Genomic DNA, 15,895 nt, shown 5'->3' on the forward strand with positions numbered 1-15,895 from the left:
CCCTCTCCCTGGAGAAGGCCTTTGACTCCCGGAAGCCAACTGAAGATCTTGTGAACACTTGGGTGTCTCTGTAAGGCTGAACCATAGCTCAGAAGCCCTTCAAGGCCCCAACCATGACACAGGCTTATGCCCTAAGCCTCCGCATCTGATGCAGGTTTCAGCAACCATAGTTTCCAATCAGCCTTCACCAAACTGAAGATGCTGGCCCTTCTGAGGTGGCTGAGGTGCTGTCATGGCCCATCTCATCAGCACCCTGACCATAAAATAAGGGGCGAGTGACTTGATCTTTGAGGTCTCTCTGGCTCAGACATGTTATGACTTTGTCAGGCAAAACTCTCCTGGAATGTAGCAGGATGTGGAAACCAGTGCAGAGAGCTTGACCTCCTAACCTTCCTTTCTGGCTTTCCCATCATTTGTCCACCAGAGAGCTGGCCTTTCGAAAGCCCTGATCCAAGGTCAGACTTTCTTCTCATCCAGCCACTGGGAAAAGATGTTTATACAGACAAGCGTAAGATGCTCTTCTTTCAGTCAATGTGGTAAAGGGAGGCTCTGAGTCACACAGAATAAAAACAAATACCTCTCATTTTCTGCCCATTTCCTGAGAAGACCGATCTGGTCTATTTCATGTATATTTCACTCTCCACCCCAAAGAACAACAGGGACCTCTTGTTTTAACAATGGTCTTAAGCATCACTTTATTTGGGATTGGCAATGCTTCTGCATTGGCAAACTACCTCCAGCAAGAGCAGCCAGGTGGAACGCATTTATCATGACCAAATCTAATAGCGTTAAAGAACCCCTTGGGATAAAATTCAAAATCACCAACAAAATTGCCTTCCTCCTCATCCTGATCCTGCCATTCCCCCATTAAGCTCTAGCTACAGGGGTATTCCTTGTTCTTTCCCATCTCAGGACCTCAGCACTTGCTATAACCTCTGCCCAATTAAATCTCATTCTTCGGGTCTCAGCTTAAATGACCCTTCTCAGAGGCCTTCCCTGACCTTTTAGTTATATTCCCCCACCTCACCCTGTCATTCTTCGTCATTGTGGCACTTGTCACATTAGGTTTGTGAATCTATCTTGTGGGTTTATTTATTTAATGCCCGAGGGCCTACTAAAGACTGTAAGGTGTGTGAGGACGGGATTTTGTCTGCCCTTGGCATCATGGTATCCCCAGTGCCCAGAACAGTGACTGGCACATTGTCGGTACTCAATAAATATTTGTCCAACAAATGATTGAATCTAGAATACCTAGTGTTGTTAAATATGTAATCATGATACTTCATTTTATCCTTTAAAAAATGACTATTTCACAAGGGATCAAATAATCATTTCCCTCAATATTGCTATCTTGGAATGTGACCATTCACAAAACTAAAACGATGAGATGGGAGTAAGGGGAAGGTTCGAAAAGATAAAAACAGAAGTTTCTTTTAATTTCGTATGCTCATGCTAAGAACTCTGTAATTTCCAGCATTTGGTTCAAACTGTCTTGTGGGAGAGGCATTTCTGCTAAGTATATTCCAACAGGTCCTGGACAAGCTAAAACCAGTCTTAAGAGCCCTGAACCTGAGTAATCGAGGCCTATTGTTCAGTCTGATTTTCATTTTTTTAAGTCAAACTAGTGGGAAGCCAAAAGAAATCTCAGAAAGTTACAAGACAACATCATCTGGTGGGTTTAGACAGAATCATACATAAACAGATTAAATTCACATTCTTTTATGAGCCATTGGTTCCTTAAAAAATTGATTTAAACAAATTGTGAATGTACCTTTTACAAAATCCTTTCACATACAATCTCCTATTTGAGGTTTCAATAATGATGACCTCACCACCAACATATAAGATAACTTTACAGATGAGGAAATTGAATCAGAAGTTGTGACTGATTCAAGTTCACTGAGCTAAAAACCTTGAGCCTAAACTTGACACCAGATCTCCTTATTCCAAATTCCACTTTCTGCTTTACCACGATGCCACAAGCAGATGCTCCAAGGTCAACTGCCAGAGCCAAAGAGAAATCTGGAATTAAGTAGCTTCATCTGCGGTGTTCCTCTACATGGAGTGTCAGATTCCTGGTGCTGCCTGGGTGCCTCCTACCATAAGACAATCATCTCAATTGCTCTATACTGAGCTGGGGCCCAGTAACCTCACCCCTTATAAAATACCCAGCTCAGAAAAGGGCCTCACAAGAGAAGCCCTGTGTCTCCAACATTAGTTAATTCCCATCTTGACTAGTAGACTCCAATCCTTACTACACACTAACTAGTCATCACAATCCTAGCCATTAGTTAATGAGTGCTCAGTATGCTGAAAGCATGGTTTAAGTATTTGGTAAGGGTTAGCTATCAGGTAGGCAATATTATTGCATCATTACAGACAGGGAAAGGGAGGAACAGGGTTAAGTGGTTTTATAGCTGGTGAGTGGCAGGCTCTGGGGATCCAGAGTCCAACCACTTAACCCGGCATACCACACTGTCTATTCAAATTTCCTCCTGACCATCAAATTCCATCAGAATCGGCTCATAATGGAGTCGGATTCGATTTCTAAAAAATAAATCCTATACTCTCCTCTAAAGAAACAGACCCAATTCAATGGCCATCTTCAAAAACCTTCTTCTTGCTTTCATCCCCAGAGACCATACAACATAACCACACGACTCTCGGTGCATGAGAATAAACGAGTTTAGGCGCAATGATTTCCACTTATGAACAACTTGCCATTTTCTGCAGAATTCATTTGTGTCTCCCTTACCCCTGCTCCCTACCCCACGCAGACACTTTGCTCAAAGGCCAACCTGTATACCTGCCCTGTGCTGCAAGTTCCTAATGCATTTTTAAAGCGCTACTGTCAAACTCCTGAGCATATAAGGTTTTTGAAGAGTTTGATGTCACTTCTAAATGGCACAGAAGAGGACTGTGATGTAGCTCTCCCACTCTCTTCAACTTCTATCTAAATAACTAAATATTGCTATTATACTGAACTAGATGTGTAGTCACTGGCCACGACAAATGAAGAGGTAACCTTCCTCCCCTGTCCCCTCCTCGTTCTCATGTATTCATTCACCAGACGCCCGTTCCTTTACTACATTCGGAAAAGACAGACAGACAGTGTAGCTTGTTAATTAAGATGTGCCTTCTGAAGTCAGATGGCCAGGGTTCAAGTCCTATCTCTGCCACTTGTATGACAAATGTCCTTGGGTGGGATAATCACCTCTGTGTGCCTCACTCTTCTTACCTGTGAAACAAGATGATAACAGCCCTGACATCAGAAGGCTGATGTGAGGATTACATGAGATGTTTCAGGCAGAGCACTAGAAATGTGAGCTACTGTTTGCAGATTCCAGAAACCACACAAGGCACTGGAATACAGATGTGAAAAGGGTGGTGCCTGCCATCGAGTTGCTCACAAAATCCTGGGGGAGACAGACATGTCCCAACCACTGATGAGTGCTGTGCTAGGAGCAAGCAAAGAGGCAATGGGAACCTAAGGGAGGAATCAGGAAATACTCCCTGGAGGAGGTGCTGCTTAAAACCGTACAAAAGCACTACAAGAGGCGGGAAAGAGCATGACAAGCCACGGGACGAACATGTGGACTGGCATGGATAAAACTCAGGAAGTGAAAGGAAAGGAGGAGGATGAGGCTGGAGACGTAAACACGAATCAGGCCGTCATAAGAGCCCTGTTATTTTCTTTCTAAGATTGTATCTTATCTGGAAAACAATGGGGAACAACAAAAAAATGTAAACATAGCATCTAACATGTCTGCCCAGTTATGCCCAGAAACAACCACTGAGTCTTAGTTCTGCTGAGATTAGGTGACTGAATTTGATAATACTCTCATAATGGTAGTTAAAGGAGAAGAACCATTCAGAGGGTCACCCAGTCGGCCTCCGGGCCGACCATTGGGAGGCTGGCTTCCTCTAGTGGACCTTTCAGAAAGCAGTTCCATTAAAATTACATATTCAGTTGACAGCTAGATGGGGCTCCTTCAACTCCCTGCGCTCAAAATTGAAAGCTGATGGCCTGTGAAATGAATCCAGCCCATGACCTTGTTTTTTTATAAATCTAAATGATTTGCAATATTTATATATTGGTAAATTTAATATGAAGTCTTATATTCTCAGCTTTTGATGAAAAATCAGGAAATCTAGCAATTCTAGACCAATATTCCCATAGGGTAACAATCAGCACCAGATACAGAGCCTCTATCCCCTCTAGATGACACATACACTCTCCGCTTAGCCACAGTCCCCCACACAGCCACACTCCATTGCCCCCAATACAGAAACCTGGTACCAGCTGCCATTTATTATCATTCTTGCAGCTATTAATTTAATTTTCTTACTACCTCACCCTTGAGTCAAAACTCATTTACGTTGCCTCCTGGCTCCTCCATGCAAATGTGTTTGTAACCAACCGCTGGCTTAGTTAAAAAGTTATATAAAACAAAAGTATACGTAGAAACATTTTATGACCGGGATTATAAAACACCCTGGCTTGCTTGGGACAATAATCTATTTTTCCATCTTAATTATCAAAAGCACTGTCATTTACTCTCGACAGTGTTCTAGTTTGTTTGACAAATTGTATTGTCATCCTTGTGACAGATGGGAGTTTTAACCAAATATTTGTTGAAGCGTTTAAACGGTTCTAATGCAGAGCTTCTCCTGTACCACCACCACCATCCCCCCACCCTTCTGGGGAAAACTGTCTGTTCAGAAGGTTCTCTGACTTTCACCTGTGGATAGAAACACAGGTCAACTTCCTGAATGTTCACAAAACTTGTTAACCTTGCCCCGTGGAATTGGCATCTAAAATGTAGGCGAGAAATTGACCCGGCTCACCGATAACTCAAGGGAAAATTTTGATATTTACAAGGATGAGACAATGGTTCCCAAACGAGTCAGTCATCAGAACCCCTGGTGGTTTTAAAAATATAAATGGATCTCCACACGTCACCTCAGATCTACTAAAGAGGGTCTAACAGTGGGACCCAAGAATCTACATTTTTGTAAAGCTTCCCAGAAAATTTTGATGCTCACCACGTTTGGAAACTTCAAGGAGGTCAGTGACTATTCCTGAATGACATTAAGTCACCAGGTAAACAAAAAATACTTAGACCTAAATCTCAGCTCCTTCAAAAACAACTTCAAGGGCTTATACTCCTATTAAATTACAGAGAGGGCCCTTGAAAGAAATGTCCAATAGGTCAGGCCTGGTTAGTACTTGGATGAGAGACCACCTAGGAAGGCCAGGGACAAATAAGGAATTGTAAGCTGACAAGGTCCTTGCAATCTGTGAGGTCAACTAAGGGTTGGCTCACCTAAAAAGAAAAAAAAAAAAAAGTCCATTAGACTAGTATTTCTCTCTTACCAAAACAGAGTAAAAAAATAAATAAAGTCCCTAAAGTCGATCAACATCCTTGAAGGTGCTATGCAAGTGAAATATGGTAGAAGTAATTTCATTCCAGATATCAACATGGTTCCTATTCTGCCTTGGCCAGAAAACTCAGAAGTAATTTACTCAGAAGTAATTTCATTCCAGATATCAACATGGTTCCTATTCTGCCTTGGCCAGAAAACTCACTGAAACGTAGAGTGCAGTTTCAGAAACCATCTGACTTAAAGGCCCTGGCACATCTCTCTCTCTCTGCTTCTATGTTCCAGTTTTTTGTTAAATCTTATTATATGTGTGTTCTTATGTTTTAAATATTGTAAATAGGTGTGGTTTTTTTTTTGCATTGTAAATCATCTTAAGTAAATCCTTATAAGTAGATGAGAGAGCATTAATAAAAATAGTATACAAGACTGAAATAAAGAAATTTGGAATTCAAGTTCAATCTCAGTGCCATGGGGCTTTAGAGACAACTTCAGTTGACTTAATGGCTGTGTCAAAGTATTTAGATGTAAATTTAAACGGTTCTGTACTGGGGGACAACGTAGAACCCAGCTCTGCAGTAAGCCTTTAGATATGGAATTTGATCTTCCTTTCATCAGATTTCTAACTCAATTTGTTTGTGGGCCAGAGCTATGGCACAGACTTTAAACCACATTATAGCCACAGAAACTGTATGAGCTTATGTAGGTTGGTCAGAAAACCCCAAGACTGTTTCGAAATGTTCTTGATTACAACCATTTTCTCAAGGAAATGATGCAATAAAGTAGGGTTCAGGTACTTGTACAAGAGTTCTGCCTTAATCAAGCTTCACTTCAGGCTCGGTGCCAAAGGAAGCTAACAATACTCAGGAGTGGCAATTCAGAAACTTACTGCTCTTGGTCTGAAAGACCATCATCTCTTAAGGAGGAATACACTTAAAAAGCAGATAGTAAGACAGAATGCCCTATTTATAAGGAAGTCACTGAGTCTCTCCAGTCTCCAAACAAGACTGTATGAACCCCAAGTGCATTTAAATAGCTCCAAAAACTACCCCCAAAACCTAAAGCCTAAGCATTTGCTAGACACATTACACTGGGCAAATTAAAATTACTCTCTATGCCTCAGTTTCACTTACCAAGTGAAACATAATAGTATCAATCTAATTAGGTTGCTGGAAAGATTAAATGAGGTTACATGTGTAAAGAGTTTAAAAGACTGGCACATAATAAGCACTCAATATATAGCAGCTACCATTAGTATATTTTTAATAGCACCACTGTCTCCAGATGCCTTCTCTGTGTGAGCCACAGTGCTAGGCTCTTTCTACACACGATCTTCATCCTCGCCACAACCTTTGAAGAAAAGTACTATTATTCCCATATTACAAATGAGGGCACTGAGGCTTCAGGGGCTACTCCTGCCCAAGAACACATAGCTAATAAATAGACAAGACAGGAATTGAACTTAGATCAGGCTGATACCCAGACTGCATTTTCCCACATCGAGATGTCTTTAATTCGTGTTTACTGCAGTAAAAATATGACAAAAAGTACAAAGCACTGATGTCTAAATAGTTCACCTAGATATGGCAATTTGATTTTTAAAATGTTACATGAATCGAAAAAAAAAAAGCCTGCAAAGTTTTGCAGCAAACTGTTAACAGTGTTTACATCTGGGAAGTAAGATTGGGAAAGGGTATGGGGAAGGTTTTTACCTTATGCTTTCCCCATTTTTATATTATCTGATCTTTTATAACAAGCATGAGGGTTTTTAGGTAAACATTTTATTGAAGTATAACACAGAAAAGTGCACGAATCGTAAATACACAGCTGTATGGGTTCTCACAAAAGTGCACATCCACGAAACCAGCGCGTTTATCACAGCTGGCGACAGAACGGCCCTTCTGAAGTCCCCTTGTGCCTCTCTCCCACCACTAATTTCCTGGAAAGGTTCCTTACCGTGACACTGACTTCCAACACCATAGATTAATTTTGCCTGATTAATTTTATATTACGTATACGTCAATATATTTATATTACATATTGCTATAATACAATATACGAATATATGTTTATCCTTTTATGTCTGGCTTCTTTCCCTCATCGTATTTGTGCTCGTGTGTGTGCCTCATCCATATCTTTGTGCACGGTGATAATTCCTTCACTCTCATTGCCGTGGTGTTTGACATCATCGATGATACCATTTACTTGTCCATTCTCCTGCTGCTAGACATTTGAGTTGAGTTTTGGTGCCCATGTGGACACACTTCTCTTGAGTCTTTAACTAGGATTGTTGGGTCATAGGATGTGGGTATGTTTAGCTTTAGAAGCATGAGTATTTTTTATAACTTTTTAAAAGAAGAAATGGAGGTAAATTTAACCTGTCACTATGCATTTTAGTCTTATCTTACTTATGTCACATCTGTGTCCTTGTTGTCTTGTTTGATACGAGTAGTCATGTCTATAAAAATTAGGCCCTGAGTCCTTGGTCAGGAATCTGGCCTCCTACAAGACCAGAGTGTCATTCTTTAGAAAATCACAATTGACGTTCATGGCATTATCAAGAAGGCAGTGTACTGTGTGCAAGAAGTACAACACACGCCTCAGTTACGGACCAGCAGTCACTCTCGCTCACCCACAATGAGGCTCATAACAACAGCTACGATCATACAGGTGCTAAGCATCACGCAGAAATTACCTTTTTGTCTTAGGTTTTCAGGGGTATATTGTGTTTTGGCTGCCACTTTCCAGGCCCATCATTGGCTGGGCAAGGTAGATCTGTCCACTACCTGACCGTCTTCATTTGCCAACAAAATTGCCCCCACATTCCCTCCAAGCCACCCAAACAGGCTTTTTCTCTGGCCAGCCCTTCAACAACTCTGCTCTCCAGTTCTTCACTGTCCACGTGGGCAGAGAATCTCAGAGCCGAACTGTCAATTCCTCCAGATGGAGCCAGGGCTTCTGGCTTCTCAGGAGATACAGGAAAGGGAGGTACTACTCCCTGGGATGCTCTGAGCTCCAGGAGCACTCGGGCTGAGGCCACAAAGCTGCTGGAAGGCAACCCGGACAACAACCCTCACATGCACAAAAGGCTTTGGGGTCCCAAGAGGGTCTTACTCCTCATGCTGATGCCTGTACCACCATTAGCACTTCTTGGAGCTTTGTGCCAACATATTATTACCAATGAAATATTGACAGTTACAGCTAATCAGGAGGTAGAATATAGTGATTAAAGCTGGCATGGGAGTCCGTCTGCCTGGCTTCAAACCCCAGCTCTGCAATTTACTGACTGTGTGTCCAGTGTCCCTGTGTCATGGGTTGTGGGGAATACAGAAGCTAATTCAAGTGCACACCTAGCACAGAGAAGGCATTCAAAAATGTTAGTTGCCATTAAAATATTAGTATGGCATAGAGATTAAGGCCATGGGCTCTAAAGTCAGAGTGTTCACAGAATTCCAGCTCTCTCACTCACTACTGTATGATGCATGAGATGCAGGCAAACTACTTAACAGCTCCATGCCTCAAGTTTCTCAGCTGTAAAATGGGCATCTTAATTGTATCTCCCTCAGAAGATACTTGTAAGGATTACTGAGAGGCTATAGTAAGCACTAAGAACAGTGCCTAGCATATAAAAAGTCTTATATACATTTTAACTATGGTCATTGTGACAAGCCAATCAAATAAATATTTCTCACACAAATCTTTCAAGTGTTAATGGAGGTATTTGTGATTAACACAAGAGTCACGTGGACACAGACATTCACAGATGAATAACACAACACAAATTCATCTGAAAACATTTCTGAATTCATAATATGTTTTCTAAATCAACTCATGGTTGAAAGTGCAACTAATGCCATATGAGAAGCTGGGACACTTTTTAACAATAACAAGTGAGCCCTCATATTCAAAAGGTACAAGAACATTGGGTTTGCTTGTTTGTTTATCATTTTGTTTTATTTTGTAACTGAAGCCTAAAGAAGGTATGTCATTTGCCCAGAGTCACCCAGTGTGGTGGTCCAGACTGGAGGTCAGCTTGAGTCGCTGCCCTGGACACTTTACCAGGCTTCACACAGAAGTTCTGGCAGCTTCCCCAGGTTTTCCTCTGAGACATTCTGCAAGCCAAATCATCCTTTAAAAATTAATTTTCTGACACAGCCACTTTTGCTCCTTTTAATTGGTTTTTATGCTTTCCTTTACAAAAACATTAAGTAGTTCAACCAATGAAAAATTATGTAGATTCAAACAAATTACCCAACCTATGGGGACCTGAGCTTCCTCTCGGTAAAAGGCGAAAACGACCAGCTTTCTTCTCCTCTGTGGAGCACTGCAAGGCACAGCCTAGGGAATGAGGACAGCTTGGAAACCAGTCCGAGCCTGATCCCAGCACGAGAGCAATTTCTTGGTGCTTCTCGCAGTCCCAATTAGCCTAGGAGTGTGACCTCAGTGGTTATATGATAATCTCCTTTTGGTCATCTGCCACACTGCAAAACCTTAAAGCAATTCTTCTCCCCTCTCTTCTCCTCAAAGGCAAATCAACACTGTTGGCCAGAAGGTTGGGGAAAGGGAGGATCTCTGGTCAGGGGGTCAGAACATGGCTTGGTGAATTTCAGGCCAGTAGACTCAAGCATTCATTTCCATTCTATTCCCTTTGATTTATCCTCTTTCTCCTCTCTCCTTAGACCAGCAGTGATCAGCTGGAGTAGCTAATACTTCCTAGGTGATCGATTTCACAGAATGAGGGAGCGTAGAGCAAGGGTCAATAATGCATGATGAGCCTTTATGGTCGTTTCTTACTTTTCATAATCTAACAGATGAGCCCTGCTCTTTAGACCTTTAGGACATGATGTAAACCTACTTGAGCCTAGAAATAATACTCTTTAAAAAAATTCAGAGAAGACCCTCTGGCTACAGAATATTTATTAAGCGCCACTTAGGATATTAAGCAATTCCCCCAGAAAACCACGCTGCTCTTAGCAAAGGCTCCCCCAGGACTCAAGGGGCAAATGAGCAGCTCCTCCTCACAAGAGCATCCCCTTATCTCTGTCCCCACCCCTTCCTGTCTTTTGTCAGTTGCTGGGAGAGAAAAACAGTCAACATAAACTGAGCAGCAATTTTGGCTTGGGTATGGATTCTCTGAAGACTTCCCTTGAAAGCAACTAGAGGAAATAAGAAATTGACATGGGGGAAAAAAAGAACCCTCAAGGAGAGATACAACTGTAGATTTGGAGCAGGCACTGAAGAAAAAATCTCAGGGGATGGTAGCCAATGTGTCTCTGGCTCATCAAGGAGAGTCCAAGGTAGAGGCCTTCAATAAAAAATTCGGAAAGGAAGAAAGCTAGTTTATGTCCATTTAAAGTTGAAAATCTGGATGTAAATTTTATCACAATAACATAGAAAACGCTGAGGAGTGAAAGTAGCTATACACATACATACAATGTGTTCTGTATAATTCTGCTCAGAAACAGGCAAAATTAAGCTATGGTGTTCCAGATGCCTATTGAGGTGGTAAAACTATAAAGAAAAAGGAGGTGATTACCATTAATCAAGATACTATTATGTGTAGTTAGCTTCTGGGGTGCTGGCAATGTTCTATTTCTTGACCTGGGTGGTAATTAAACAGGTATTAACTTTATAATCATTTGCTATGCATTCATATTTTATGACCTTGTTATTTCAAATGAAAAAAAAGTTTAAAAAGAAAAAAAAAAACAATTTCAAGTACACGGATTCCAGAATTATACTCAGAAGCTTTAGCAGTTTAACAAAAGACTAGAGCCAATACCAGAATAATCCATGAAGGAGAAAGCAAACATAGTTATTAAAATAAAAGGCACTCCTCTCCCAGGCTAATTTTATGGTTTGCTCTGGTGTGGAGACTCGAAGTCTACATATATAAAACCATACTAGCAAACTCCATCTGCCCAGAATGATAAATGTAGCACACCTACCAACCAGAAGGTGCGTTATAACACTCTTCAGTGCTCACACCTCCTCACTATTGTTCACTGTTTACAGAGCACTTACATTCCCTAACTCACAGCCAGTAGCTGGGGTTATACTCACTGCACGATAAAGGCAGCCTCAGACAATAGAAAGCTCATCCCAGCACAGTTCAGGCAACAATCAGAAAACAGACCAGCACCAGATCTCAAAAAGCCACCTCGAGGCCCCTTTATGACAATGACTTTCCTATTGCCAGGAAGAGGCCCACATTTTTCTCATGTGGAAATGAGATGAAGAAACGAGCAAACTACTGTCAGCATGAGAATGTCACCTTCTCTGAGTCACTTTCATTTTTTAACTAAAGCACCTGCCAAGGACATTATAAAGATTAGCTTCCCCTACTAGACCATAAACACCTTGAGAATGAAGTTGTGTTCTCTCATTTCTAAGACCCCAGGATTTTATAGTTTCTGAAGTATGGTATATGCACATCAAACATGTGCTAATAAACAAATTAATTAATTAATTAATATATGAAGTACAAGCTAATGAATTTACAGAGTTGTTTTCCATCCCATAGAGTCATTCCTATACAGTGCATTAAGACTTTTTAAAGCAGTTAAAATGCCGGGTGGTAACTGCCTTTTCAACAGACTGCCAATGTATCTTCCGCTTCTTAATAAAAGGTTTCATGGCATATACAAAGTCAGATGTGGAGAGGGCTGACAGGTTAATTATAGACACAAAGAGCAGGGACAAATGGACTATGAGGTAACTGAGACTAAATGTGCCTTCCCTGGACAAGCATTTATTAATAAGCTTGCAAAGATTTACTGTGCACAGCCAGGTTCAGCTCTATGTCAGGCTTGGGAGCGAGAGTCCAGATTAAGGTCAGGCACACTTTCTGCACCCTGAGGAATTCAGTGGCTGGGAGGACAACCTGTACCTGTGAGAATAATCAAAGAGATCTCATCAGGACAATAGGTAGAAGACAGGGGGAAGATAGGACCTAAAAACTGAGTGAGGCACCTGCCTTTTGTCTGGCATGGGATGGTCAGAGACGACTTCCTCAGTCCTCTAGACCCACCGGGAAGGAAATGTGGGTAGTACTGTAGGTGGCAGAGAAGCCAAAAAGAGGCCCCCAATTCTTTTCCTCCTGCACCTCCCACCATACATATCCCTTCAGCTGCTGGCACGGACTTAAGTCAAAAGGATCCATAGGGATCTTCCCTTTCCCTCATTCCCCTCTCCAAGAAATAAAAGAGATGTTCAGACAGCTGGAAAGGGAAGTTTAGGGTCACCTTCGGCAAGTAGATGGGCCCAAGAATGGAATGTGAGGTAAGGCATGGACACCAGGAAGTGCTTTTGGCTGCTTTTTTTCATTCAGTGAAAAAATATTTATTGGCTACCTTCTAGGTGCAGGCACTGACTGTGGAGACTCTCGGTTGGATATCAATCTTGTCTTGAGCCCAAACAAGATGACTGAGTCTGGGTCTCCCTAAGGCTTCGAGTGGTCTCCGATTGAATCTGGGCTCTTCCAAAGAAATGAGGTCCTTCTAAGTTTTCAATTATTCCTTTGATTCAAGTATTCCTGGGGGAAAAGGGCCGATTGGTTGATAATCCGGGAATGCCAGGAAGAAATATGGCCATGGCCACCTCTCGCAGGGGAAGGGGAATGTCCAAGAGTGTTTATGCGGGCTTTTTTGTTTCCAGAATTCTGCCTTTTCTCCAAAAGGTATTAGGGAGGTGAGATCTGGCCACGTCTGAGGTCCCAAGAGTGGGCAACGAATTGTTTCGGTTGTGTGTTTAAAGTTAATCCCACTCGCTCCCCAGGAAACTCCCCACCCACTCCACTGCACGTTCCAGGTTGTCCCGGGCGCTTCCGAACGCCACTCTGCGACTTGCGAAGAACCGAAAAGTGCTGTCTCCCAGCGTGCGGGATCTGCGGGGACCCTTATACCCTCGCCGCTTAACAAAGCGCGTCCGCACTCCGAGCCGCGCTTCCGGGGCGAAGGACCGACAGCTGCCCCATTCTTTTTCAGGGACTCGGTAGCCGGGCGCCGCCCGGCTCGCGCGTGAGCGCAGCGTCCGGACTGGGCGGCGGGGGGCGGCGGGCCGGAGGAGCGCGGAGAGCGCGCCGCGCAGGGCGCTGCTGGCGCACCTGGATGCGCCCGGCGGTCCCGGCTCCGGACGCGGTTCCCGAGGCCGCCGTCTCCGACAGCGCCCTCGGAGCCCCAGCCTCCCCACCTGCCCTCCAGGCCACACCGCTCCCCAGCCTGGGAGCGCCTCGCTCCCCGCGCGCCCCAGGCTCTCTTACCCGGGAAATGGCGAGAGGCTGCTCGAAGTCCTTGCCCCCCACGAGGCGGAAGCCCCAAGGCCCCGGGCCCTGGAGCATTATTTGCTGGGTGGTCATGGCGTTGGGAAGGCAAGCGGTGGCCCGCGGGGAAAGACGCGGCAGGACGCGGCTGGGCTCCTCCAGCAGCTATCGGAGAAAGAGCGCGCGCCACCGCCCCTGGGAGCCTGGGGCGGGCGGGAGCGAGGGCGGGGGCGGCTCCGCCCAGGCCGCGCTGAGGCCGCCGGCCCCGCCCGTTCTCTCGCCCGGGGGCCGCAGCCACTCTCCGCCCAGGGGCCCGCGGAGAGCCCAGGCTGGGAGTCGATCCGAGAAAGCCCGGAGTCTGATCGGCGGGCCCGGTTCCCTGCAGCTCCGCCCTGGACCGCAGCACCGCCGAGTCCACTCACTAGGTGAGAGGCAAGCAGGTTCCGACGGACCAAGGCTTGGCCTTCTTTAAAACGAGTGTAGAAGTGCTGTGCAAAGTCAACCCTCTGATTGCAGCTCCACTTTCACTTGCTTTTTGTAAACGGTAATGATGCATGAAAGGTGCTTTCGAATGATTTCATTCGACGCGTTGAAGCAGTCAAAGCATTTAGCCCCACTTTTCAGCTGACGTAACTGGTTCAGTCTGAGGTTAGAAGACTTGCCCGAGGCCACACTCCAGGTGCTAAGAAAGCCCTTACAGGAACTTTTTTCATGCTAATAAGACCAGCGCACGCTGTTATAATTGGACTTCAAAACCTTCCTAGAAACCTTTCCTCCAGGCTGGATTACGCTGTAGGTTCTTATCTCTCCAACACTTCAGACTTCAGGTTTGGGGCAGGCCAAGGACTAAGTCCGTGGAAAGGGCACGGGGTTGAGTAGGAAGACCCGAGTTCCCAGCCGCCACTAGCCTCCCCACTGGCCTCCCTGTCACCTCGCCCTTGAGTACTTCCTCCACGCCAGACCAGACCGTGTCTCACGCTGTCTGTTGGGTCCCCACTTTACTCTAATTAAAGCCGAAATACTTGAAATGCTTACAAGGCCACCCAATAATGCCAACTCCTTCTCTGACCTTATTTCCAGCTGCCCCGTCCCCACGTCCCCACCGCACTGAGGCCTCCTTGCTCCTGCCTCAGGGCCTTTGTCTGGAATACCCTTCTCCCAGACATTCCGGTGGCTCTCTTTTTGTTGAGTCATCGTCTCTGAGCACCCTCCTTAAAACCTCTTCTCTAGGACACCCTGTCACCTTCGCCTGCTTTATTTTTCTCCATTTATCTCCATCTGATACAGTCAATATTTCACTTGTTATTTGTCCTACCCCCACCTCTAAGCATGAGTTCCATGGGGGTAGGATTTTTATTAATTTTGATGGCTGCTGCGTCCCAGGGCCTAGAATAGTGCCTGGCACATGGTATTTAATGAATGCATTACAATGGTCATTCTTATGACCACTTACGCTTTCCAGCCCCAGTTTTCTCAGAGTTTTCTTGGCACTCATTCATCCTGGCACCAGGGCCAGCATTTGGCACAGAGCACGTGCTCAATGTATGCAATATTGTGATTTATAAAAAAAAACATATTTGGTCATTCAGACAACCAAAAATATATTTCTCATATATATTTCGGCCACAGATCCTGGCTCACAGCTCCTAAAAACCTTGGAATTTCCCACGTGTTGAGAGTGATAAAGATGTCTTTTGTTATGGGAATGAAGTGACTTTTACAAAGTACCGAAGGATGAAGGCTGGTCGCTAGGAGAACCAACCATGTGATTAGAGGTTTAGAATTTTTCCCTCCCATCCCCACCTTCAGGATAGGGAGAGAGGCTGGAGATTGAATTAGTCGCCAAGGCAAATAATTTAATCAGTCATGCCTTTGTAATGAAACTTCCATAAAAACAGACTGTAACGCAGAAATTCCCACAACCTCTTCCTTGGGTTCGATGAATTTGCTTCTGAGAGCTTCCAGGTTGGTGAACAGGTGGAAATTCGGGGAAAGTGGTGTGCCTGGAGAAGGCATGGAAGCCCTGAGCCCCTTCTCACAAACTTTACTCTGTGCGCCTCTTCCATCTGGCTATTTCTGAGTCATATCCTTTTATAATAAACCAGTGATCTAGTAAGTAACATGTTTCTCCGAGTTCTGTGAACCATTCTAGCAAATTAATCGAACCCAAAGAGGAGTTCGTGAGAACCTCTAATTTATAGCCAGCAGGTAACAACCTGGACTTTTGAGTTAGAGGGGATCGTTAAAACCGCC

General features: G+C 44.1%; 1 protein-coding gene across 1 annotated transcript in view; it reads right to left on the reverse strand.

Moving 5' to 3' along the window:
• PDLIM1 (PDZ and LIM domain 1) overlaps positions 1-13,843 on the reverse strand; it is a 37,291-nt gene extending 23,448 nt beyond the window's left edge. Inside the window, exon 1 of the mRNA XM_016164240.2 lies at positions 13,643-13,843. Coding sequence (XP_016019726.2) covers positions 13,643-13,738 — 96 coding nt within the window. The 5' untranslated portion in view covers positions 13,739-13,843. The remainder of the gene's footprint in view (positions 1-13,642) is intronic.
• Between the last annotated feature and the right edge of the window lie 2,052 nt (positions 13,844-15,895).

The sequence above is a fragment of the Rousettus aegyptiacus genome, unplaced genomic scaffold (assembly GCF_014176215.1).
Source record: "Rousettus aegyptiacus isolate mRouAeg1 unplaced genomic scaffold, mRouAeg1.p scaffold_m13_p_6, whole genome shotgun sequence".
In the NCBI taxonomy this organism is placed as follows: Eukaryota; Metazoa; Chordata; class Mammalia; order Chiroptera; family Pteropodidae; genus Rousettus; species Rousettus aegyptiacus.